Source organism: Tursiops truncatus, chromosome 8 (assembly GCF_011762595.2).
Source record: "Tursiops truncatus isolate mTurTru1 chromosome 8, mTurTru1.mat.Y, whole genome shotgun sequence".
Classification (NCBI taxonomy): domain Eukaryota; kingdom Metazoa; phylum Chordata; class Mammalia; order Artiodactyla; family Delphinidae; genus Tursiops; species Tursiops truncatus.
Genome location: NC_047041.1, coordinates 102,401,047 through 102,425,176, shown reverse-complemented (window position 1 = coordinate 102,425,176; position 24,130 = coordinate 102,401,047). Strand labels below are relative to the sequence as shown.

Sequence of the window (24,130 nt, the reverse complement as noted above, 5' to 3'; positions counted from 1 at the left end):
AGGCGGAAGAAAGGGTCCCAAGAGCCTCCCCAGACTTGAAAGTGTGTTTTCTTAAGAACTGGGGTTCCTCTGGCTCCCCCTGGTTGCTGGGTGTAACCCTAGACTTCAGTGGTTCACCTTTCCTCACCTCGGGAGGGTGGGTTCCCCTGATGGGAGATCGTGTGGACTGAAGGGGCGTCATGGGCCAGAAAAGAGGGGAGGTGAGAGGACGCAGGGAGGATGAGAAACAATGGTGTGAAGGGGGGCTTGCTGTTGAGTAAGCGTAAGGGGGGGATGTCGGGTGAGGGGGTCCCTCGGCAAGCCTTTCAGCGTCTCCTCCTCTGTCGCCACGGACAGACCCTGCAGAAGGAGATCCAGGGCCACGAGCCGCGGATCGCGGACCTAACGGAGCGACAGCGCGCTCTGGGTGCGGCGGCAGCAGGCCCGGAGCTGGCTGAGCTACAGGAAATGTGGAAGCGCCTGGGCCACGAGTTGGAGCTTCGAGGGAAGCGACTGGAGGAGGCCCTGCGGGCCCAGCAGTTCTACCGCGACGCCGCGGAGGCAGAGGCCTGGATGGGCGAGCAGGAGTTACACATGATGGGCCAGGAGAAGGCCAAGGTGAGAGCCAGACCAGAGCTCAGGCTACGGCTTTCCTCCCCCCTCCCCCTACTCTCTGCTGCCACTCTCCCCTCCCCCAGGACGAGCTGAGTGCCCAGGCAGAGGTGAAGAAGCATCAGGTATTGGAACAAGCCCTGGCCGACTACGCCCAGACCATCCACCAGCTGGCAGCCAGCAGCCAAGACATGATTGATCACGAGCACCCAGAGAGGTGAGCATAGCACCTGGACCCCCAGGCCAGTCCCTGGGGGAGAGGGGAGCCAGTTCCAGAAAGGCCCAGAGATTGCAGAGCCTTCCGTACTGCATGTGTACAGGACCATCTAGAAAGCTGGAGAAGCAGGGACTTGGCAAGCAGTTGGGGGGCAGGACTCTCTGGGATAGACTAGGGGTCAGAGCAGTGTGTCCTCCCCTCCCCCGCAGCACGCGCATATCGATCCGCCAAGCCCAGGTGGACAAGCTGTACGCCAGCCTGAAGGAGCTGGCGGGAGAGCGACGGGAGCGCCTGCACGAGCACCTGCGTCTGTGCCAGCTCCGCCGGGAGCTGGACGACCTGGAGCAGTGGATCCAGGAGCGCGAGGTGGTGGCAGCCTCGCACGAGCTGGGCCAGGACTACGAGCACGTGACTGTGAGTGCGGGGAGGACAGCGGCCACAGGTGGGCTCCGGGAAGGGTAGACTAGCACTTCATCCTGTCCCAGGTAGCATCGGGTGCTGTCTGGCTGTCCACCAGGGCCCCTGGGAGACTAGCACTTCATCCTGGGCGGAGCACCAAGGGGCAGGGGTGCAAGACCAGGTCGTGCAGACGCTGTCCTCTGGGTTCTGAGATATTTAATTGGGAGAATCGTGTAGAAAGGAGGACGTGGGGCTGCGCATAGACGCGGGCCAAAAGGAAATGACCGATCACTGTTTTCCAGTAGACCTCACCAGTACACTGGGGACTTGAGATTCCTCCCCACGGTTTGGGGGTTGGACACTCACTGGTGCCGAGATATGGACCATAGTTAGGGTATCCTTGTCTGAAGACTCAAGGTTCCAAGTACCCCTTTGCTGGGGGCTGGAGGCTGGGCGTGTCAGTCAAATCCAGGGTCAGTGGGAACCAGTTGCTTCTGCTGCCTAACTCAGCCCTGCTGAAGAAATCTGTTTTGGCCCATGTGGCCCAGGGAAAGAAGTGGGTTCTCAGTCTGGGGTGAAAGGACTTGCCCCGCAAGTCAGGGACCACATCACAGTGCTGTCCGTGCAACCGCTTCCTCTGCCAGATGCTCCGGGACAAATTCCGAGAGTTCTCCCGGGACACGAGCACGATCGGCCAGGAGCGCGTGGACAGCGCCAATGCCTTGGCCAACGGGCTCATCGCCGGGGGCCACGCCGCCCGGGCCACGGTGGCTGAGTGGAAGGACAGTCTCAACGAGGCCTGGGCTGACCTGCTCGAGCTGCTGGACACGCGGGGTCAGGTGCTGGCAGCTGCACACGAGCTGCAGCGCTTCCTGCACGGTGCGCGCCAGGCCCTGGCGCGGGTGCAGCACAAGCAGCAGCAGCTTCCAGACGGGACCGGCCGGGACCTCAACGCTGCCGAGGCCCTGCAGCGCCGACACTGTGCCTTTGAGCACGACATCCAGGCCCTCAGCGCCCAGGTCTGACTCAAGCATGGGTGGAGGCAGGGGGAAGGGATGAGAGGGCTTAGAGGAGACTCCGTGGGGAACATGGGGAGGCTGGAGGGATCGCATCCTCTGCAGGGCCACGTAGGGATGACGTTAGGATGGTTCCAGGAAACCGTCTCTGGCCAGGGGACATCTAGCCACCCCGTCCACACCTGTAATGACAAGGCTTTTTGAGGGCCCGTGACATTTTCACGTGGTCCTGGTGGGTAGAAGATTCTTCATGGTGTACTAAAACCCATCTGTTGGTCCCACTCAGGTGTTAGACCTACACAAAATAAGCATAGATCCTTCCCGCAGCCATTTAAACCCGGTCGGCCCCCCACCGAAGTCCCTTCTTCAGGCCGAAAATCTCACTCTAGCAATCTCTGAGGTCCCCCACGAGCTGGACAGGCCTCTGAAAGCTCACCGGCTAGTGACCCCTTTAAAGGGTTGATCCCCAGGTTAAGCCCAGGCCCCCTGGTAAGACCCTACAGGGCAGAGTATGACAGGGCTTACTCTGGACTCCAGCTCTCATCTTTCCCAGCACCCCCCTCCCACTCCTCCCCCTGCTTCTCCAGCTGGTAAAATGGGCAGGAGCTGTTGAGCAGAGGTCAGGACTGAGGAAGGTTGCAGCCCCTCAGAGTCTCCCAACTCTGCCTGACTTTGACCTGGGCCCCGGCAGGCCCAGCAGGTGCAGGATGACGGCCACCGGCTCCAGAAGGCCTACGCCGGAGACAAGGCCGAGGAGATCGGCCGCCACATGCAGGCCGTGGCCGAGGCCTGGGCGCAGCTTCAGGGAAGCTCTGCTGCCCGCCGCCAGCTGCTGCTGGACACCACGGACAAGTTCCGCTTCTTCAAGGCTGTCCGGGAGCTGATGCTGTGGATGGACGGAGTGAACCTGCAGATGGATGCCCAGGAGCGGCCCCGGTGAGGCCCACAGAGCCTGGCGGCCTCCGGGGGTTATGGGCTGGTGGCCGGGATAGGGTTGTGGGCAGCGGGTGATGTGGTCTCCGTGCCCCCAGGGATGTTTCCTCCGCAGACCTGGTCATCAAGAACCACCAAGGCATCAAGGCGGAGATAGAGGCCAGGGCTGACCGCTTCTCCTCTTGCATCGACATGGGACAGGGGCTGCTCGCCAGGAGCCACTACGCGGCTGAGGAGGTGGGTGAGGCCTGGGCGTAGCCGGGCGCCCTCACGGGGGAGGGCTGAATGCTGATTTCTCCTCTGAGTCTTCCTGCTTCCTTTCATTCTTTCTTTGCAGAAACCTTTCACCTTCCCCTTAGTGCTGTTCAGGGATCTCCCCATTCTGTCTTTCTCCCAGAACTGTCTGCCTCTTGAAATCAGAAATCACTGGTTCCCCCATGTGAGACCCCCAGGGACCCTGGCAAGGCCCCTCTGGGTGCTAACTCGCATCTCCCCCCCCCACCCCGCCCCAACCCAGATCTCAGAGAAGCTGTCTCAGCTTCAGGCACGGCGCCAGGAGACAGCTGACAAGTGGCAGGAGAAGATGGACTGGCTGCAGCTTGGTGAGCCGCTGTAGGAAACTGAGGGCTCCAGGCCCTGGGTGGTGAGGGAGCAGCTGGGGGTCTTGCACCAGCTCCAGGCCCTGGGCGGTGAGGGAGCGGCTGGGGGTCTTGCACCGGCTCCAGGCTCTGGGCGGTGAGGGAGCGGCTGGGGGTCTTGCACCCTGTAGTTTCCAGAGTAGGTGAGACCAGGAATCTGGGGCATGGAATTCAAGGCCCTCACCCTTGGCACTGCCTGGCTCTGCCCTAAGCTCCTGCTCTGGGGCAGTGGCTTTCTCTGTGCCCCTGTGCTTGAAGCTGCTGTGGCTATAATACCCTGTCGTTGCCCACCCTGATTTGCCACCTCCCTGCAACCCCCAATCCCTGCAGTTTTGGAGGTGCTCGTGTTTGGGAGAGACGCAGGTATGGCGGAGGCCTGGCTGTGCAGCCAGGAGCCGTTGGTGCGAAGTGCTGAGCTGGGTTGCACAGTCGATGAAGTCGAGAGCCTCATCAAGCGGCACGAAGCCTTCCAGAAGTCCGCAGTGGCCTGGGAGGAGCGCTTCAGCGCACTGGAGAAGCTCACGGCGGTGAGGGCTACAGGACCCCAGGAGTACCGGCCCCATCCCACTGCCCCAGACTCTGCGCGCTCTCCTTCTTGAAGAAGGCATTTCTTCTCTTCCCATTGCCCCAGCATCTCCCAGATGTGAGCCAAGAGTGCCCTGTTGTCACCTCAGCTTTAGGAGCCATCCGTTTCCCTGGGTGGCACTAAGAGACACCATCCCCCCCATAACTCCTAATCCCCGCCCTCATCTGGAATTATAGTCTCCATTCTTCCTGTTTCATCAGACTAGAGCTGAGACATTTCAGCTTTCCCCAATGCCTGGGACCTTCCATGCTCTGACCTCAGAAATTTTTGACAGCTGGAGGAGCAGGAGAAGGAGCGGAAAAGAAAGAGGGAGGAAGAGGAACGGAGGAAACAGCCCCCTGCCCCAGAGCCCACAGCCAGTGTGCCTGAAGGGGCCCTGCTGGACAGCCAGACAGCTCCCGATGCTACCTGGGACAGGTGAGAGGTGGGACACTTCGGGGAGGAAGTGGGGCCTGAGCCAGAGCAACACACAGACTTCACGTTCTCTGTCACCTCTGCCGTTCCAGAGCCCAGCCCCGCCTGCCAGCACCCTCACAGCCAGCCAGCGTGAACGGCGTCTGCACAGATGCGGAAGCCCCACAGGTGACTCCTGCTGCCCCAAGCGCCCCCATCAGAATCTGAGCCCCTCCCCTTGCACATCTGCTTACAGCGTCTTGTCCTTGTAGCCCCTGGTGGAACAACAGAGACTTGAGCAGGGCAGCTTCCCAGAAGGGCCTGTGAGTTTCTCCTGGAGGTGTGGGTATCGATAACTGGGAGATATGGGATGAAATGGGGGTGTGAGCTGGGCGGTGGGGACAGCGGGGTCAGGAGAGGGCAGAGACTCAGAGGAAAGGTGGAGGTGGCAAGACCAGCTCATGGACTTCCAGCTTTGCGACCTGCAGGCTAGGTGTCTCCCATCTTATCTTTTTTGTTTGTTTGTTTTTTGCGTTACACGGGCCTCTCACGCTGTGGCCTCTGCGGAGCATGGGCTCGGGCTCCGGAAGCGCAGGCTCAGCGGCCGTGGCTCACTGGCCCAGCCGCTCCGCGGCATGTGGGATCCTCCCGGACTGGGGCACAAACCCGTGTCCCCTGCATCGGCAGGCGGACTCTCAACCACTGCGCCACCAGGGAAGCCCCCATCTTATCTTTTGACACAGACACCATTTTCTTCACAGGGGTCTGGTGCTGGGGACGAGGCCAATGGGCCACGGGGAGAGAAGCAGACCCGGACACGGGGCCCGACCCCTCCTATAATGCCCCAGAGCAGGTCATCCGAGTCAGCCCGGGTTGCCACCTTGCCCACCCGCGGCCCGGAGCTCTCTGCCCAAGAACAGATGGAGGGGCTGCTGTGCCGCAAACAGGAGATGGAGGCCTTTGGCAAGAAGGCCGCCAACAGGTACCGGGTCTGGTCGTGTGGTGCCTGCGGCCTCTGCGGCTCCTGCCTTCTGGAGAGGCTTGCCCAGAACCTCTTCCTAGACTGGGGCGGTGGGGGGTAGGACTCAGGAGCAGGTGGGGCCTCAGGTGAGGGCCGGGAGGGTGTAGAGACGATGGGCCCAATGACAGCCAAGCTGTTCCCAGGACGCCTGGCCCCTCAAAGTCCAGTCGGTCACCTGCGTCCCCTCCTCGTCACCTGCACCATGTCTCTCCCAGGTCATGGCAGAACGTGTACTGTGTCCTGCGGCGTGGGAGCCTTGGCTTTTACAAGGATGCTAAGGCAGCCAGTGCAGGAGTGCCGTACCACGGAGAAGTGCCTGTCAGCCTGGCCAGAGCCCAGGGCAGCGTTGCCTTTGATTATCGAAAGCGCAAGCATGTCTTCAAGCTGGGGTAGGAATGGAACGTGCCCTCGGGATGGGAGGGAAGGTCACAGTGATACAAGGCACAGGGGAGCCACTAGGGGACAGAGAGGTCAAGGAGGGAGAGGCGGGGGATCTGGCTGTATTCCACACTAAGGGGAGCCGAAGCACCAAGACGCAGGCCTGTCAAGCTGAAGAGTTATCCTGCCTGGGAGGTCTTGAGGCAGGATGCTGGCGCTCCCCTGTCTCCAGGTACCTCCGGGGGCCTGCCCCTGCCTGCCCCTGGTCCTCGGCAGCCAATCAGGAAGGATGTGCTTTGGCACAGTCCCGGGAATCTGAAGAACGTGCAGAACGTGTCTGATCTGGCTCTGAGGTTCCCGGGCATGTTCTCCAGCCTGGTCTCTGGGTGATAGTGAGCTCTCACCAGCCCTGATCTGGCCAATCAGAGTCTCAGCTCTGCCCTGAAGTTTCTCTCTCTCCCAACAGCTTACAGGATGGGAAAGAATATTTATTCCAGGCCAAGGATGAGGTGAGCTGTCCCTTCTCCTCCCGTGTCCCCCTTCTCTCTGGGAAGTCTTAGAACCTCCAGATGCACATTTCTTTCTTCCCTCGCCTCTCTCTTTTTCCTTGTCTGAAGTGTCTCATTCTTCGATATCAGACAACCCACAATGTGCCAACTGGATGTTTGTGAAGGCCACACCAAAACATGTTCCCTCCCTTAAAGGGGTCTTTTTCTCCAGTGAGATGAGGCAGTCATCTCCACCTCCTCCTCTTCCACTTCCCCACTGTGGGCGAGCCAGCCACCCAAACATAGCATCCTCCAAGCTGACCAGTTGTCTTTCCGCGCCCCACTGCAGGCAGAGATGAGCTCGTGGTTGAGGGTGGTGAATGCAGCCATTGCCACTGCGTCCTCGGCCTCTGGAGAGCCTGAAGAGCCAGCGGTGCCCACTGCCACCCGGGGCATGACCCGGGCCATGACCATGCCCCCGGTATCACCGGTCGGGGCGGAGGGACCTGTCGTACTTCGCGGCAAGGATGGCAGAGAACGAGAGCGAGAAAAGCGCTTCAGCTTCTTCAAGAAGAACAAGTAGTTGGGGGCGAGACTCCCAGGCCAGCTGCCTCCCTCTGTCCAGGAAACTGCCAGGGACCGTCGACAGGGACCACCCTCTTGTCAGGACAACTGCCTGCTGCTAGGGTCTGTTGCCAAGGTCAACCCATCACCAGGAACTGTCTCTGGAGACAAGTCAGTGTCCCCAAGGGCAACCCTTCTCTTCTGCTATTTAATTCCAGACTGGTGGTGGGGCCCAGGCAACCCCCAATTCCACTCCCCCCCTTCTTCCCTCCTCCCCTAGCCTTACGCCTCTATCCCCACCACAGCACAGCACCCTCTCCATAGGCCACGTGGGGAATGGCTGCCCCTGCCTCGGGGTCATTCTCCCGCCACAGCTAGGGCACGCCATCCAGTCCTTGCCCCTGGGAACCAGCCAGGAACCTCTCAGAGCTGAAGCAGGACCTGGGGGCAAGATTGCCAGATGACAGGTCAGAGACGCCGAAGCTCCCCCTTCCCATCCTCCCTCATCCTCTGACTCAAGCAGCCCCTCCATCTCCAGCAACTCTCAACAGCTTCCGGGTGTGAGTTGTTCAGGGGCAACCACGGCCTTGAGTCTGGCCAAGGAGGTGATTAAACAGCTCAGCTTCTCTTACTGCCTCTGGGTGTCTTTGCTTTCCTGACCACAAGCCTCTCTGCCCATGCCCCTGTTCTTCCTTCTGGCCCTGGTCTCCTGTGTGTCAGGTTTCCCGCTCTGCCCCCAGCATCCCGCCAAGAACCACATTATCCTGTGAGTCTCCTCATTTCCCCATGACAATGACCTCCTCTTTGCTGGGATGACCAATGTCAAACCTCTTTTCAGACCAAAGACGTTCACCATGATATTAACAAGCAGTATGGAGGCAGTGAATGACTGCTTCCCTGGTGCACAACTTTCTTCACTCGTGATTCTCTCAACTGTTTTCAAAAATGGAAGACAGCCTAGTCTCAGCCACTGCTCAGCCTGACAGCGGAGACTGGAGCATGTAGGTGGTGATTACTGACCCCCACCTTCTGTCTCAATAGAGAGGACCCCAACAGGGGATCGAGGGAGTTCAGACAGGGATCAGATAAGTAACAGGTTCCCAATCCACTGACCAATAGAATGAGATCACCCTGGGAAGCCACGAGATACATCCTAAGTGTGTAAACGAAAACACAGGAGAATGTATTTTAGATCCAGTGAAGTATAAAAAAAAGGAGCAGGGGGCTTTCCCTCTTGTCTCTGGCTCGGCAACTGGAGGTTTCAGGGCAATAGTATTTGCCTTGGTGGCCTCCTATAGGAAAAGCTTTGTTCTTTCCCTACTTCCCATATACAAACAACCATTTCTTTTTGGGGCTCAGAGGTCTTTCCAGGAAAGCAGCCCCATCTTTAGCATAATCGGCCAAGGGCCCTGGCTGAGCAGACCCTGACTGTCATCAGCCGTGACAAAGACAGGGTCAGGTGTGTGCAGGCCCAGAACGTTTCCAAACATGAGTTGTGGTAGACCAGATAGTACACAGAATAATTATCCCTTTCTCTTAAGAAGAGCAGATTCAGTATGCCAAAGTAAACATGTGGATAATGTAACTGGAATAATCTGTCGTGGGAGTAAATGGAGTAATACATCAGCACTACACAGACACCTTCTTTTGTTCTTCAGGTATAACTGTAACATCTCCACCGTATGAAGGAAGAGAAAATCACGCATTGCGGCGTGCCCAGGGAATCTGGGTATTCGTACTCCTTGGTGACAAGCCTGTGGGTTGGGAGAGAAAGCAATAACTGGAGATTTTAGAAGGAAACGTATATGGGCGTGAGGAACCAATGGAGAAGTTATCATTTTAACTTGTAAATAGGGCAGCCAAGTGAAGCAGTCCTGCAGAATGCGGTCAGACATTGTGAATGGAGACGTAATAAAAATATGGTTTGAGCATTTATGAACACATGGTAGCTGAAGCTACCCGAGTCCAGGAATCCTTAAGGACAGGACATAGAAGAGGATAAGCATAAGCATAAGGTCAGGAAGCAAGTCTTGGGAGACACCTTCAGGAATGAGTGGAAGACAGGGAAAGTTCCAGGAAAGATGACAGAATGGAACGGAGTGACGGATATGAGGCAGATTAGAGCACAAAAATACAACAATGCGGCTTCCACAAATCAATGGGGAAATAGGGACAGATAAAAATGGATTAATTATTTAGAGAAAAATGTTTGCGTTCTTACCTAACCCCACCTCCAAGGGTGAACTCTAGATCTGTGCTATCTGGTATGGTAGCCACAGGCCATACGCGGCTACTAGCCACTTGATATGTGGCTAGTCCAAATTGAGATGTGCTGTAAGTGTAAAATGTTTTCCGGAGTTTGAAGACTGAAGAGGAGAAAAAAGAATTTAAAACATCTCAATAATTTTTATACTGATTATATGTTGAGATAGTTTAGCTATATTGGATTTTGAAAATACTAAATTTAATTTCAACTGTTTCCTTTTATTTCTTAAATGTGTTTACCAGAAAATTTTGTATATGTTGTTCACATTATATTTCTGTTTGGACAGCACTGCTCTAAACGGACTACAGACCTAAATGTGAAAGGTAAAAACATTAATGTTAATAGAAGAAAATGTAGGAGAATATATTTGTGACTCAGGGGGATGGAAAAGGACATTTTATACAAAACTTCAAAAGCACAAACTTTAAGACAAAAATTGATTAAGTTGATCACATAAAAAAATTAAGGATTTCGGGCTTCCCTGGTGGCGCAGTGGTTGAGAGTCCGCCTGCCGATGTAGGGGACACGGGTTCGTGCCCCGGTCCGGGAAGATCCCACATGCCACGGAGCGGCTGGGCCTGTGAGCCATGGCCGCTGAGCCTGCACGTCCGGAGGCTGTGCCCCGCAACGGGAGAGGCCACAACAGTGAGAGGCCCACGTACCACAAAAAAAAAAAAAAAAGTAAGGATTTCTGTTCAGTGAAGGAAGGACTCCATGGACAAAGTTAATAATTTGGTGGAATGAGAGAAGATATTTGAAACCAATAAGAGATTAATATCTAGAACATACAAGAAAATCCTGCAAACAAAAAGGAGACTGTAACCTGACAAGAAACATGGGGAAAAGATACGAATAGGGAAGTTACAGAAGAGTCAACCTCCCACACTTCAGAGAAATAAGAGATGGTTGGAATCATTAGTAATCAGAGAAATGCAAATTAAAGCAACAATGATATACCACTTTATACCTATTATACTGCCCAAAATTAGACAACTGGATAATGGCAAACATTGGCAGAGACACTGAGATGCAGGGCCCCTCAGGTGGGAGGGTAGACTGGTTTCCAGAGGACAACCTGGCACTACTTGGACAAGTTAGTTCCAAGTATACCCTATGACCCAGCAACCCAGCAATCCCACCCCTGGGCTTATCTCCCCTCAAATTCTCACACCAAACCATTAGGGCGCTCAGAATTAACATAAGGATGTCCACTGCAACCTTGTTTATAGCAACACTAAGGAGTTGGGAGGCAACCTGAGTGTCCTATGCTGGGATATGGATAGGCAAAACACGGTGGCTGCACACTGTGGAGTATTACTCAATAGTTAGACACCACACAGTAACTTAGTGCTTAGTGAAAAGAGAAACAGTGAGCTATACAGCACAATTTACATAAACATTTGCAAAATTAATTAACCCAAATGAACAATGGGTGGGCTTTGTCTATATCCATATTAGGAGAAACCAAATGTAAAAAGGGATACTTGGGACAATCTAGGAAAATTTTAAATATAAATATTAGATGAAATTAGCATAGCATAGAGCTGATGCTTTAGAGGCAGTTAGTGAAAACCTTACAGGCGAATGACATTATGTCTGGGATTTGCCTTAAAAAACTCCAGCCCACCCACCCACCCACACAAAAAGTAGAGGGGCTACACAAAATAAGATCAGCAAAATGCTGATAACTGTCAATGCTGAGTAAGGGGTCCACAGGAGTGCATAATATTCTCTATTTGTGCCTTTTTGTAATTTTCCACAATAAAACTTTAAATTAAAGGGAAAAAGTAAATGTGCACTAAAAAGACATGTCTTGTAGAAAACAAACTTATGGTTACCAAAGGGGAAGGTGGGGGAGGGATAAATTAGGAGTTTGGGATTAGCAGATGCAAACTACTGTATATAAAATAGATAAACAGCAAGGTTCTACTGTATAGCACAGGGAACTATATTCAATATCCTGTAATAACCTATAATGGAAAAGAATACGAAAAATAATATACGTATATATAAAACTGAATCACTTTGCCGTATACCAGAAACTAACACAACATTGTAAATCAATTTTAAAAAAAGACGTCTTGCAAGACATTTAAAAAAATATACTTCAATTAAAAAAAAGACATGTCTTGCAAGAACACAAACAAACAAAGTAATACACACTAAACTCATTTACTGGTTGCCTATGAGGGAAGGGGAAGGGAGGTAACAGGGAATAGATAAGAACAGGGAAATAGATGGGGGAAGGAGATGTAATGGTATAGTCAGAGCTATGAGGAGGAACAGCATAAAAACACAGGAGAAAAGGATGGTGAATGAATGAAAATTTTAGAAGGGTGAAAACTGTTAAAAGGACATTAGTTTTGGTAACCTCAGAAAACTTGGGGCATTGGAGAGGAGGACAGAACCCAAAACACAGTGCACGAAGGTGGGCGACAGCAGGTTCAGACTCTATTTGTGGAAGTCTGTCCTGGAACACAGGGAAGAAACCCAACTTAAAAAACCATAACAGTGGGCTTCCCTGGTGGCGCAGTCGTTGAGAGTCCGCCTGCCGATGCAGGGAACACGGCTTTGCGCCCCGGTCCAGGAAGATCCCACATGCTGCAGAGCGGCTGGGCCCGTGAGCCATGGCCGCTGGGCCTGCACGTCCGGAGCCTGTGCTCCACAACGGGAGAGGCCCGCATACCAAAAAAAAAAAAAAAAACCATAACAGTGAAGATGAGTGAAAGCTATTTCAGATATGGGCAAGGAGGTCCCTATACATGTTTTAAAAGTCTGAGTGTAGAGAGAAAGTGGAAACGACCAAGAGGAGAAGGAAAGGGGAGAGGTAAATAGAATTAGGTGGGAGACAAGCATGATTGTTATCAGAATTGGAAGGACAGTGCCTCTTCTGAAATTGCTGGGAAACAAAGAATTCAGTGAAAGAAACATAACAAAGTGGTTGGAGAGGAAGAGGTCAGCCTGCAGAATTTGTGCCTAACAGCATCAGAAAGCATACCAAGGAGTAATGATGATTGACAACCACCCTGGCATGCTCTACTTGGAGATAAGCTCAGTCCATCAATCTCCATAAACTTCTATTCTTTGTTCAAAGGTGACAGAGTAATCCACCTTAGTATCTTCCTTTTTACCACCAGGAGGTGCCCTTGGACCACAGCTGAATTTTGAAAGCCGGAAAGTGCTCAGGGACTCAGTTGCCCAGTCCTCCAGCAGCTTGGTGTGGACACGGAGACCTGGCCTACCCCCAAAACAAGAAACCTCTCTGGGCCTCCTTTGGTGTGCTCACCACGGATCAGGAACTGTGAAGGACACAGAATTAGAGCTTAATTCTCTAGCTAGGGAGAGAAAACCAGCCTTCATGTATATGTGACAAAACTTGACTGATTAAGTGCAGCTAGGATAGAAGGCCTCTTAGAGCCATCTCAGCTCTGCCATCTTTGGTTCTCCTTTTCCTCACCAATGCATAACGTGTTTGCAATTTAAAATTTTTAAATTATGTATAAAAGCTCTACCAAAAAAGACTAGGTTGGCTTAAAATGTGGCGCGCCTCTATTTCTAAAATGTTGTCCCAAACTGCCACAGAGGCTGGCAGGCGCTAAGAAAACCCCTTTTTAGGGGGCCCAGTGAGATAACCCTTTGTCATCTGCAGCCGCCTTCCTCCCCCACCCCCGCTCCCCCACATGGCCCAGCAGCACGATCCATTGTGATGCTTAGTGATTCTCCCGGGCTTCTGATTTCACCAAGTCAGTGGTTGCGTCCAGAAACCTTCTGACGCTTGAGCGACGACCGCCCACCTTCCAAGGTGGTGATTGGCTAGTCAGGCCAGGGGGCGGGCTGACCTCCGTCCGCAGTACCGTCACCAGCTGGCCCCGCCCCCGTATTGGGGCGACTGGGAGCAGAGCCCAGGGCAGCCATTTGTATGCGGCCGCGGGATTGGTCGTCCGGCTCCCGCGAGGGTGAGGCGGGGCAGCGCGCACTCGCGCGTGCGTGAGCTGGCGCGCGAGAAAGGGCCCGGTCACGCTGAGGCTTGAGCGGCCGTCGCCATTTTGTAGGGTTCTCTCTGACGCGGGAGCCGCCGCCGCCGCCGTCGCCGCCACCCGGAGGTGCGAGGGGTTCTTGTGGGTGTGGGGGGAGCCTGAGGGAGGGCCGGGCCGGCCCCTGGCTGACGGGGTTGGCCCAGGGTTAGGGTTTCTCCTCTTGCTGCGGGAGGTCCGGGGAAGACACCGGGAGGAGGCGGGGCCGGGTTTCCGGAGGGGGCGGGGCAGAGGTCGGGTCGAGTCTTTGTTGGGGCGAAGGAACTGGAGTTGGGCCGCTGGGGCGTGGGTGTCCCAGGTTGGGGCAAAGGGGGCCTTTTAATTCTTAGAGTATCTTGAAAGGTGATGCGGCACGGAAGAGAGGTACACAGATTTCCCTCCAAAACCTTGTTACCAGGGACAGTAAGATATATGCCTCTTGCCCCCTGCTTGGACTCCTCTTACCTGCCCCCTAAAGAGTATTTTCAGCTAACCCTGTTATCTAAAATGCGCCTCATTTAACGGAGATGATGGGCTGTGCACTGCCTGCTGACACTCGACCTGTTCGCGTGTCACACACAACTCACACTACTCCTTAAGAGTAAACCTTTCCTCCCGCTGTTGAAAACATAATGAACGTCTCTGTGAGGATCTTGATGGTGCCAAGAACTTTGGAGGATTAATCCAAAATGCAATGCACTGAAATTTTTCCCTCCACCCCTAACTTTTGGAAATCTCCTTTCTTCTTTTCCAGGCTCTTGTCAGGATGGTGAAGCTGTTCATTGGAAACCTGCCCCGGGAGGCCACAGAGCAGGAGATCCGCTCACTCTTCGAGCAGTATGGGAAGGTGCTGGAGTGTGACATCATTAAGAACTACGGCTTTGTGCACATAGAGGACAAGACGGCGGCCGAGGATGCCATACGCAACCTGCACCACTACAAGCTGCACGGGGTGAACATCAACGTGGAAGCCAGCAAGAATAAGAGCAAAGCTTCAACCAAGTTGCATGTAGGCAACATCAGTCCTACTTGTACCAACCAAGAGCTCCGGGCCAAGTTTGAGGAGTATGGTCCAGTCATCGAATGTGACATCGTGAAAGATTATGCTTTCGTACACATGGAGCGGGCAGAGGATGCAGTGGAGGCCATCAGGGGCCTTGACAACACAGAGTTTCAAGGTGAACTGCTCTGGGGCCTGGGTGGCAAAACTGAGTGGGGTTTAGCTCTAGACAGAGGCAAGAACACAGGACTGTGGGGCTGGCAGGGTGGTTTCTTCCATTCCGTTTTAGCCGGAAATGATAGAAAGATTGTGTTTACCACGCTTAAGCACAGCTTACTCTTGGAGAAGCAAACACTTCTCCTTTCCGGATTTGCCGAGATGTTCCTTAGCAACTTTGTAGAATTGCAAACGGTGGGTTACTTTATCCTGCAGGCCATCATTCATTTGGGTGCTGTTGGAAGTTTAATCTGCCTGGGCAAATGAGTATCTCATGGGAGAAGGGAGGATAAAGGTCTGTGGGTTACCTGCTTTTTCTGTTATGACAAGGAAGCCTTTTGAGAGTTTCAGTGCTTAGGGTTTATACTCTTCACTGCCTTGGGTGATGGGCTGTGGTGGGAAAGAACAATGAAGACATCTCAAAGAATCCCCATATTATAAATCTGGGTGGTGAATCTGGATTTGGGGGAGTATCTTTTGAATACTCAGGTTTGTTCGGTCTGAACTATACAAGCAGAGCCAAAAGCCATGCCATGGACTATTCTGCTCCACCTACTACTATTTAACCCTAAGGGGAAAAAGGAAATTTCTAAAAATATTAGGTTGAATGGGAATGATGGTCCTGCTTCTGAGGAGATTCCAGTAAGGGTGTTGTATCGAATTACTTATGTCATTAATAAACATACATATGTTGTCATTAATACCACAAGAGGTTGACTGAAGACTCTCTAGGACTGTGCTAATATGGTGGCCACTAGCCACATGTGGCTATTAAATTGAAATTAAATAAATTTTAAAATTCAGTTTCTCAGTTGTGCTGCACACATTTCAAGCACTCAGAAGTCGTATGAGGCTAGTGGTTAGTGTGTTAGTGCAGGTATGGAACGTTTCCATCGTCACAGAAAGTTCTGTTGTACAGCGCTGTTCTTCAAGTTTTTTGTTGACCCTATCATCTTGGACCGCACGTTTATAGCCGCTTTTCGGGTTCATAAATTAAGACCATTTTTTCTCTGAGTGCCACTAAAAGGGTCGTTAAGAAGTACTTAAGGGTCCTCTACTAAACCTAGAAAACAGAAAAGAGATGGAGAAGAGGAAAAATTGACCAGAAAAGGGTAAGAAAGTTTGCAAATAGTAGATTACAAATGGTGCGTCAGATATCTCTGGCCTCAGCCAGTGTTGTCTTGGCCTTTAGCTACTCTTTAAAGCACAGGGCAAAAGTTGTAGATACTTTCTACCGTGAACTTGTCGTATGACTTTGGACAAGTGTTTTAACCTCTCAACGCTTCATTCTCCCCACTTATAAAATAGAATTAATGATCCCTGCCATACCTCCTTCACAGGATGGTAGTGAGGCTAGAATGAGGTAATAAGATGTGAAAGTGTTTTAACAGTAAAAGCACTGTATGATGAAAGGTGAGTGGTGTTTGCAACAATGAGTGTTTCTGTTAAGGTTAGAAACTTACTTAAAATGTAATAGTTGGCTTTCATTATTAGCTGTTGCACTTCAGACAGCTTTAAAAATATTCTTAATTATTTTCATTTGATGAGGGAGGGGATCGTAAATGGACAGTGTTGGGGAAATGGGGGTTTTCTCTTGACAAGTAACAATTAAAATGTAAAAAGTGCAATTAAACTCAGGTACAAAGTGCAGAGGTATTCTGGTATAATACTGCATGTTCTTGCCTATTTAATATGCAATTGAATAAAAGGGTAGGGGCCAAAATAAGTATATGGAAGTCGGTTAACTGGGGGGAGTAGGCTTGAAAGGAATGTTTGTTTTAATATAGTGAGTTTAATTACTTCAGGAAGCGGATATCTGAGTAACGCGATGATCCATGAGATTTTTTTTTTTAATGTCTTTATTGGAAGAAAAGGATCCTTTATTTGGTTTTTCATGTTCTTAGCCTGGGCCCCTGGAAAAAGCACTCAACGGCGTACGGTACGTACGTACAGACATTTTTATAACCAGCTCTGTTTTTTTTCCAGATGACAAGAGAAAGTTTAGCATTGGATAATAAGTTGCAGTTTTACAGAAAATACAATCTAAATACCAATTTGTCACATTTTTCCATAAAGCCTTTTCAGTCATCTCCTAATGAAGGGGGCCTCTTAAGAGTGCCACTTTGGGCATCTTTTGAACCTTTATTTGTTAATGGCTGCCATAGGCTTCCTCATTGTATGACTTCTGAAAGAAAGCAGCAGAATCTGAGTTTACCTGGGTCTTTCAGGATGTTTCCTCTCCACCGGCAGCAGTGAACTGAACCACTATTGAGTTAGCAAACAAGTTTGCATTGGAAGACCCTAAAGAAGCTATTCCCAAGTAAAAACTCAGGCAGCTGAATTGGGAATGATATGTAAGAGTTCAGATGTTTCGTTTTTCCCCCAATATATAAACAAGCATTAAATTGGAGTACAGTTGTATATCAGCTATATCCCTTGATAGGAGCTCAGCAATGAGGACCCCAAGTTGCCCTCCTCTTTGTTTCAAAACAAAACACTTTTGTGGGGGCTGGTTTTCTGGGAAATGTTGGCAACACATCTCAGTAATGTTTTGGAGATCTCAGAAAATCTTTAAGCTTTTGGCCTCTCCAAAGCCAAAGTGTAGTAGAGTGGTAGAATTTAATCTTCTTTCAATTTTCTTTGGCCTGGATCCTTCAGGTAATAGAGAAGCACAGTATATTTCAATTATAAGAACTTTAGGGCAGGGCCCCCCCCACCCCGGGCTCTAATGCCTGATGATCGGAGGTGGAGCTGATGTAATAATAACAGAAATAAAGTGCACAATAAATGCAATGCGCTTGAATCATCCAAACCCCTCCCCACCCATCACCCTGGTCTTTGGAAAAACTGTCTTCCACAAAAAAGGTCCCTGGTGCCAAAAAGGTTGGGAACCGCTGCTTTAGGGGATTTAAATTAAAAGCCTAGTTACAACCTCTGGAAAGATTATGTGGAAAAAAAAAACCTGTCACTTCTGTTGCGGATCTTTTAGTTCTAGGTAAAAAATTTTTTTACCTGAATCCTTTTCACAGCTACTACAGAGGTAGATTTTGCCACAGATGTTTATAAACTTCTGAGTTCCGCTCTAAATCAGTGGTGAAGACTGGATGTATTAATAGAAACATCAAAGTGGGGGCAAAAAAAACTGGGTTTTATTTCTCCAAAAAAATGGACCCATAATCTATAAAGGAGCAAGTTAAATATTTTCCTTAAAAGTGTACCTCTAGTTCTCTGGATTGGCTGTTTTTTAGATTGGCATTGTTACACTGACTTCAGAATTGGAGCACAGTTTGTGTCTTTCACACAGATTAATGTCACCGTGCATGTTTGAAAGCCAAGTTAACTTGTAATCCTCCAGTCTAAATTATAGGGAATTCTACATTTGGGATATAAATTGGGGCAAAAATCCGTGTGTTTCTGTTCTAAGCACAGTTAGCATTTGGCCCATAATAACTTCTAAGAATGGGAGTATCTAAATCTCTGAAAATACTGGTATGGCTAACTGCTGCTTTCAGAGAATTATTGCTATTTGGTATCTGTTGACAGTATCAGTGTTGATGGTGGATGCTGCCTCTCTACTAGCAGCTGGAAGTAAAAACCTGAGCACCTTTGTTTCTGCTAAAGAAAGGGTTTTAAGTTTGAGACGGCAACTGCTAGAAACTGGGGTGGTAGGAATGTTGGACATTGGGCAGAACTGAGCTTGACTAAAGTGATGTTACTGCACTAACCCGCTCCCCTCTCAGGGTCAGTGCATGGCGCTGTTCTGGCTGCCGTCCTGAATCGGGCTGTTTCCAACAGGATGGTGGAGCACGAGGCCTCCTATCGCATAGCTGCATCCAGAACAAGGTCTGTTAAAGAGAGAGCAACTTACTGGTCGTGGAGGGGGGATTTGTTCTGAGCCGCCCTTTAGAGTGATGTTCTCTACGTCTGTACTGGCTGCCTTTTGGCTACAATTTGTAAAGCATTGACTTGTCTCCAAAGTCTTAGGCAGTTTGGCACTAAATGCTGCCAAGAATATGCCTTTCTCAAACTGCTTTTAAAGACCTTGGATGCTTTCATTAGTAAGGGTCCCTGGGCTTGATGGTACACACGGCCAGGGCAAAGATTGTTTCTTCTCTTAGCTGTTCCTCGTTCTGGTCATTTTCTGGAAGTATGGATGTGGCTTGTTTGTATGGGTGCCCAGAAGCCTTTAGGCAAATGCTGCATTTTTCTAACAAGTAGATAATCCCCTATAAAGAATTGTAAACTACATAGTAGGATGAAATGCCGATCATTCCATTACATGGAAGCACACTGTCCCTAAGAAACCAGTACTGCTTCAAGATCTAATTCTAGCTGTTGACAGGCCTAGGTCAAGTAGTTTTCTTTTCCACAGTAGGCATGGGTTCACCCTTGCTGAAAAAAGTGGAGGTGGGGTTGAAATGTGGAGGGTCTTATAACAAACTCTTAGAGGTACTAGAGTTGAAGCAGATGATGAGCCAGGTATGATTTGTGTACCCAACATAGCCTTCTGGTGACACCTGCAAAAATGGCTGGAGGAAACAAGATGGACAGCATATTGCTGGGGTTTTTTTGTTTGTTTGTATTGTTTTTGCGGTACGCGGGCCTCTCACTGTTGTGGCCTCTCCCGTTGAGGAGCACAGGCTCCGGACGCGCAGGCTCAGTGGCCATGGCTCACGGGCCCAGCCGCTCCGCGGCATGTGGGACCTTCCCGGACCGGGGCACGAACCCCTGTCCCGTGCATCGGCAGGTGGACTCTCAACCACTGTGCCACCAGGGAAGCCCTGCTGTGGTTTTTAAGCTACAGTAAATGCTCAGGCCTTATGTGGCCCTGAGTAAATCATTGAGAGGTAGGGTGCTTTCCTCTGGCATAACTGAGGTTTTGTTGGATATTTGATTTGGAAAAACTGTCAGGTTTTGAATGGTTAGAATTAATAATAGTCTTAGTAGTGAAAAGTGGAAACTTTCTCAATTTCTGTGTTGGAGAAGAAAGTTGTGGAGACGGAAGTAGGAGGGAATCCCAATCTACTGGTGTAAGTAGAGTATTGACTGGTTTCTGAGAACTTAAATTTTCTAGCTCTCGTCTGTTAAAACTTCAACTTCTTTGGGAGGGGATTGCTGAAATAGGGTTGCAGGAGTGTGCGTATGTTTGCATGTCTTTTGCCAACTAGTTCACTTTCATTTTGGGGAGGATAAAGAATGTCAATGAGTTATAATAAATCTTCTTACGTCTATTTCCTCAAGGCAAACGAATGCACGTGCAGTTGTCTACCAGCCGGCTTCGGACTGCCCCTGGGATGGGAGACCAGAGTGGCTGCTATCGGTGTGGGAAAGAGGGGCACTGGTCCAAAGAGTGTCCAGTAGATCGTACGGGTCGTGTGGCGGACTTTACCGAGCAGTATAACGAACAGTATGGAGCAGTGCGCACACCTTACACCATGGGCTACGGGGAATCCATGTATTACAACGATGCGTATGGAGCGCTCGACTACTATAAGCGTTACCGAGTCCGTTCTTACGAGGCAGTGGCAGCAGCAGCAGCAGCTTCCGCGTACAACTACGCAGAGCAGACCATGTCCCATCTGCCTCAAGTCCAGAGCACAGCTGTGACCAGTCACCTCAACTCCACTTCTGTTGATCCCTACGACAGACACCTGTTGCCAAACTCAGGCGCTGCTGCCACCTCAGCTGCTATGGCTGCTGCCGCTGCCACCACTTCCTCCTATTATGGAAGGGACAGGAGCCCCCTGCGTCGTGCTGCAGCTGTGCTCCCCACAGTTGGAGAGGGCTACGGTTATGGGCCAGAGAGTGAGCTGTCTCAGGCTTCAGCAGCTGCACGGAATTCTCTGTATGACATGGCCCGGTATGAGCGGGAGCAGTATGTGGACCGAGCACGGTACTCAGCCTTTTAAAAACTGGAGGTGAGAGTGGGGTGGGTATGGTTAAGAGATTCCATTTAGTTCCCCAGGAGGGAGACCTGTGCCACATAGAGGAGGCTAAAGCCATCCGTTTGCTGTCAGGATAGTATCCAAAAGGTATAAATTGCATGTTAGTCTTAAGTATTTCTCTAACTTAGGCCAGGGGTTCATTTGGCCTGTCGAGGTTTTAGTTTACAACTCCAACCAACCAACTTGTTCCTTCTGAGAGAACAACAGCAACTCAGTTTGTTAGTGAGAATATTTTTCTTTAATCAAGTGTAAGCAGATCTGGGTTACAGAGACATAGTTAAGAGAACTAACATTTGTTGAGTGCCCTCTTTGTACATTATATCATTTAATTATACAGCTGGCCTTTAAGATATTTTCTTTTATGGAGAAGGGAACTAAGGCTCAGAGGGGTTAAGTCCTTTGCCTAAAGTCACCTGGTAATTGAGAGGTAGAGCCAGAATTCAAACTCAGGCGTGCCTGAGTCCAAAACCACTTTCTCTTTCCACCACAAAAGTCACTGTAGTGTACGCTGAAGAGTACAGGTTCAGGAGTTAATAATGAATGTCACCAGTGAGAATTTAAGCTGTAACTTCAGACATCCAATTTGCTAATAAAACTACTACTTCGGTCATGAGCCTTTATCAGAGGAAACTCTTCTAACATATCTATAAGCCAAATAAAATCCTCTAAATTCTAGGTGTTTAGTTCCAGGATACTTGCCTGAAAGCAGAACGTTTTGATGCCATTGTCCCATCGAGTCCCTTCCTTGTTAGTAATCCAGAGCATCGTGTTCTGTGTGGGCACTTAAGCCGTATTTCTGCATGGCTTATGATGCTGTCATTTAGAGCCTGACACTTAACATTTCTTCCAGCAAATTTTGTTTTTTTTTTGTTTGTTTGAGAGGAACATTTAAGGAGCTAGATAAAACAGGTAATTTTCTGATGTGTGTAAGTCCCATTGATGGTAACCTTGCAATTTTTCCTACTTCAGAAAATGTATAGCAAAGATGTTTGAATGTCAAGAATAACTAGGAGTATCTAGAGATTGATAAATCTCTTCATCTGAGTGGAAATTGCATTATAACTTTCTATTCTCATAGTTTTCCTTGTACCTTGAAATTGACCATCAGTAGAACTGGAGGCCTCGTAGCAAAGTTAAACTGAGTTACCACTGAGTTTTCAGGGTTCCTGAGTACCCTTTTGGTATATGTGTAGAAGAAAACCAAGTGACAGGAATTTGCCCTTTTATGTAGTGGGAAGCAAATATGATGCGAACCTGTGATAAGTTATGTCCTATATGACCATGACAAGACGGATCCCCTGAGACCGCTGTGTAGTGTGTGTTCATGTGCATGAAGAGGACAATCTTACAACAAGTGTAGTTTGCCATTTTACTTTTTTTACTTTTATTGCTGCTGGATCTGCCATGAAGTAGGATATGCCTCTAAAGTAAGGTGGTATCTTCTATCGGATAACTTATATTTCTCTCAGATATGTTCCAAAGTTAAATATTAAATTAGTGTATATTGTGGTCTTTAAAGGGTATTGCTAAGGTATTTTTTAAGTGGTTTTTGACTGCGAGCAGTGGTTGTTCAACTAACCTCTTTTTAGTGATGACTTTTAAAGAAACTTACCTTCCAGGTGTGAACCTCAAATGGACTGAATAACCTTGAGTTGGTTGCAGTCCCAGGAGCCTGATGTTAATGAGGCTGCCAGGATGAAATACTCCAGAACTGTTGGGGATCCAAATTCGGGTCTCACCCTAGCAGAACTGATTCAAGAACGTCACAACTTTTGAAGTCGATTGGCACAGATCAAGACCAAGATTTGGCCCTTTGTCTGTAATAAGTAGAGGAACTTGGTGTGAGTTAACTTTTTTTTTCCCCCAGCCATTGGTGTCTGGAGTTCCCATCATCAGTGGAAGAATTAGAGAATTTAGGATTTCTTCTTTTGATTTGGTAAGGGAGATTTGGTCAATTAAAGGAACTACTGGAATTATGGCTCTAAATCTGTGACAGTATGATATGCAGATATGTTGGAGGATGAATGAACCACTCCTTGATACCCTTTGTGATTGTGATACCCATTTCTGAAAATTTGTTCACTATGAAAGATTAAAAATGAGACAAATTTAGAAGACTGCAGTTGGCCATATTTGAGACCTTGGCATCTTCTGATTGTTCTGGATAAATTATGGTTCTTGATAATATCTGTATGCCCTTTGTTGCAGCGACAGTAGCCTTGTATCACAGAAGTAGTCTTGCCTAAAAGATTGGTGAGAAAGTGAGAAAGATATGTTTATCACCAACACAGCAGTCTTCCAGATAGACTGCTTCTTGTTCTATATATAGCTAAAAGTAAACTCCTATATATAGCCATAGAAGACTCCTAGGTAATTATGAGAGTTGTAAGTTTGATCCGGTCTGACTTGGATTTGTTTTGTTCTGTTCTTTTCTTTCCCCCTGGAATACAGGACGGGACCGGGGCCCTTGTACTCGGAGCCAAGCTGCTCTCCAGGCATTGTGTAAGCCTCTTGTGTTGTGCTCTCTTTCAGGTAGGATAATTGCGGACTGAACCCTCGGGCTGCGGTCATATATGAGAACTTGCTCCGCGCGGTCCCCTTTGCCGGGATGTTTCCATTGCTTCATGTTTCAGTAAACAAAGGAGTTTGTGACCAACTATGTTTTCTTTCTTAATTTAATTCTTCTAAGTTGACTTTTCTTTCCTCCTGATACTAGTCTCTGTAGCCTTTCACTCTATTCCTTATGTTCTCAGCCTCTGAGCAGCCCTAGGTAAGGATTATGCTGGCATCCCCTTTTTCCTGTACAGTGGAATCCCTCTTATCTTGCTTTCCTTAGGAGTTGAACCCTTCTCCCTGTCTACCTGCAACATCTCCTTTCCCTTTAAAATGACCATGTAGTGGCAAGCAGCCTTTTACTCTTCTCTGTTAGCTCTGGACTCTAACATTGAAGCTAATCTTCTGAAACTGCTAGGACCATTGGGGTTTTGGTGGTTGTTGTTTTGTTTGTTTTGTTTTTTTATGTCTGACCTGTGATCATGGTACAGCATTAGCTGAAATTTAGCCTTGTTTTACTCCACTTCTCCCCCCCTTTTTTTTTTAATATTTTGACAAATAAACGTTTCTAACACTTAAGTATCTTTTTGTATTTGTGTGACTGTTATTTACCACCCATATCTTCTGGTTCTTTTTCAGTTGTGCTCAAACCACAAACTTCAGTGACAGAATAGATATCTGAAATTTAGATGTACAAGGAAGGATTTAGTGAGATAAGTAGTATGGCTGCAGCAATAAGTGGAGATAAGTGAGCCAGCATCTTGAGACATTGATAAATATGCTATACCTGGTAGTCAGCTGCTTCTCTCTAAATAACCAGAGCTGCTTTTCCCCTTTTATAGGCCAGCAAACCCAGGTTAGTAGTGATAGAAGTAAGCCCCACAGAGAGAACCCTGCATCAGGAAAAGGCTGA

General features: G+C 49.4%; 2 protein-coding genes across 11 annotated transcripts in view; both read left to right on the top strand.

Annotated features, from left to right (window-relative positions):
- SPTBN2 (spectrin beta, non-erythrocytic 2) overlaps nt 1-7,852 on the top strand; it is a 29,077-nt gene extending 21,225 nt beyond the window's left edge. Inside the window, exons 22-36 of one of the 2 annotated variants that reach the window (XM_033861170.2) lie at nt 337-597; nt 678-808; nt 1,018-1,222; nt 1,852-2,226; nt 2,915-3,159; nt 3,255-3,393; nt 3,674-3,758; nt 4,125-4,321; nt 4,655-4,797; nt 4,887-4,962; nt 5,046-5,096; nt 5,535-5,755; nt 6,010-6,183; nt 6,639-6,681; nt 7,010-7,852. In XM_033861170.2, the coding sequence (XP_033717061.1) occupies nt 337-597; nt 678-808; nt 1,018-1,222; nt 1,852-2,226; nt 2,915-3,159; nt 3,255-3,393; nt 3,674-3,758; nt 4,125-4,321; nt 4,655-4,797; nt 4,887-4,962; nt 5,046-5,096; nt 5,535-5,755; nt 6,010-6,183; nt 6,639-6,681; nt 7,010-7,243 (2,580 nt within the window). In that variant the 3' untranslated portion in view covers nt 7,244-7,852. The remainder of the gene's footprint in view (nt 1-336; nt 598-677; nt 809-1,017; nt 1,223-1,851; nt 2,227-2,914; nt 3,160-3,254; nt 3,394-3,673; nt 3,759-4,124; nt 4,322-4,654; nt 4,798-4,886; nt 4,963-5,045; nt 5,097-5,534; nt 5,756-6,009; nt 6,184-6,638; nt 6,682-7,009) is intronic. The other variant, XM_033861171.2, reaches the window with a different exon arrangement.
- A 5,581-nt stretch (nt 7,853-13,433) lies between these two features.
- LOC101320731 (RNA-binding protein 4B) lies at nt 13,434-23,801 on the top strand. 9 transcript variants are annotated; one of them, XR_004527673.2, is made up of 5 exons: nt 13,751-13,887; nt 14,258-14,681; nt 19,961-20,637; nt 22,284-22,505; nt 23,197-23,801. XR_004527673.2 is itself a non-coding variant. In XM_019937546.3 (4 exons), the coding sequence occupies exons 2-3, from the start codon at nt 14,270-14,272 to the stop codon at nt 20,626-20,628; spliced, it is 1,080 nt and encodes a 359-aa protein (XP_019793105.1). In that variant the 5' UTR covers nt 13,434-13,593; nt 14,258-14,269; the 3' UTR covers nt 20,629-20,637; nt 22,284-23,801. The 9 variants fall into 9 exon arrangements, 7 of the variants coding, with proteins under 7 accessions (XP_019793105.1, XP_073665308.1, XP_019793103.1 ...); XR_002176849.3 differs by having other exon boundaries at nt 23,116-23,801; XM_019937546.3 differs by lacking the exon at nt 13,751-13,887 and adding an exon at nt 13,434-13,593 and having other exon boundaries at nt 22,284-23,801.
- Nucleotides 23,802-24,130: the final 329 nt, after the last annotated feature.

Coding starts and splice junctions, on each gene's coding strand:
- LOC101320731 (XM_073809207.1), top strand. Junction 14,682..19,960: donor TGACAACACAGAGTTTCAAG/GTGAACTGCTCT, acceptor TATTTCCTCAAG/GCAAACGAATGCACGTGCAG.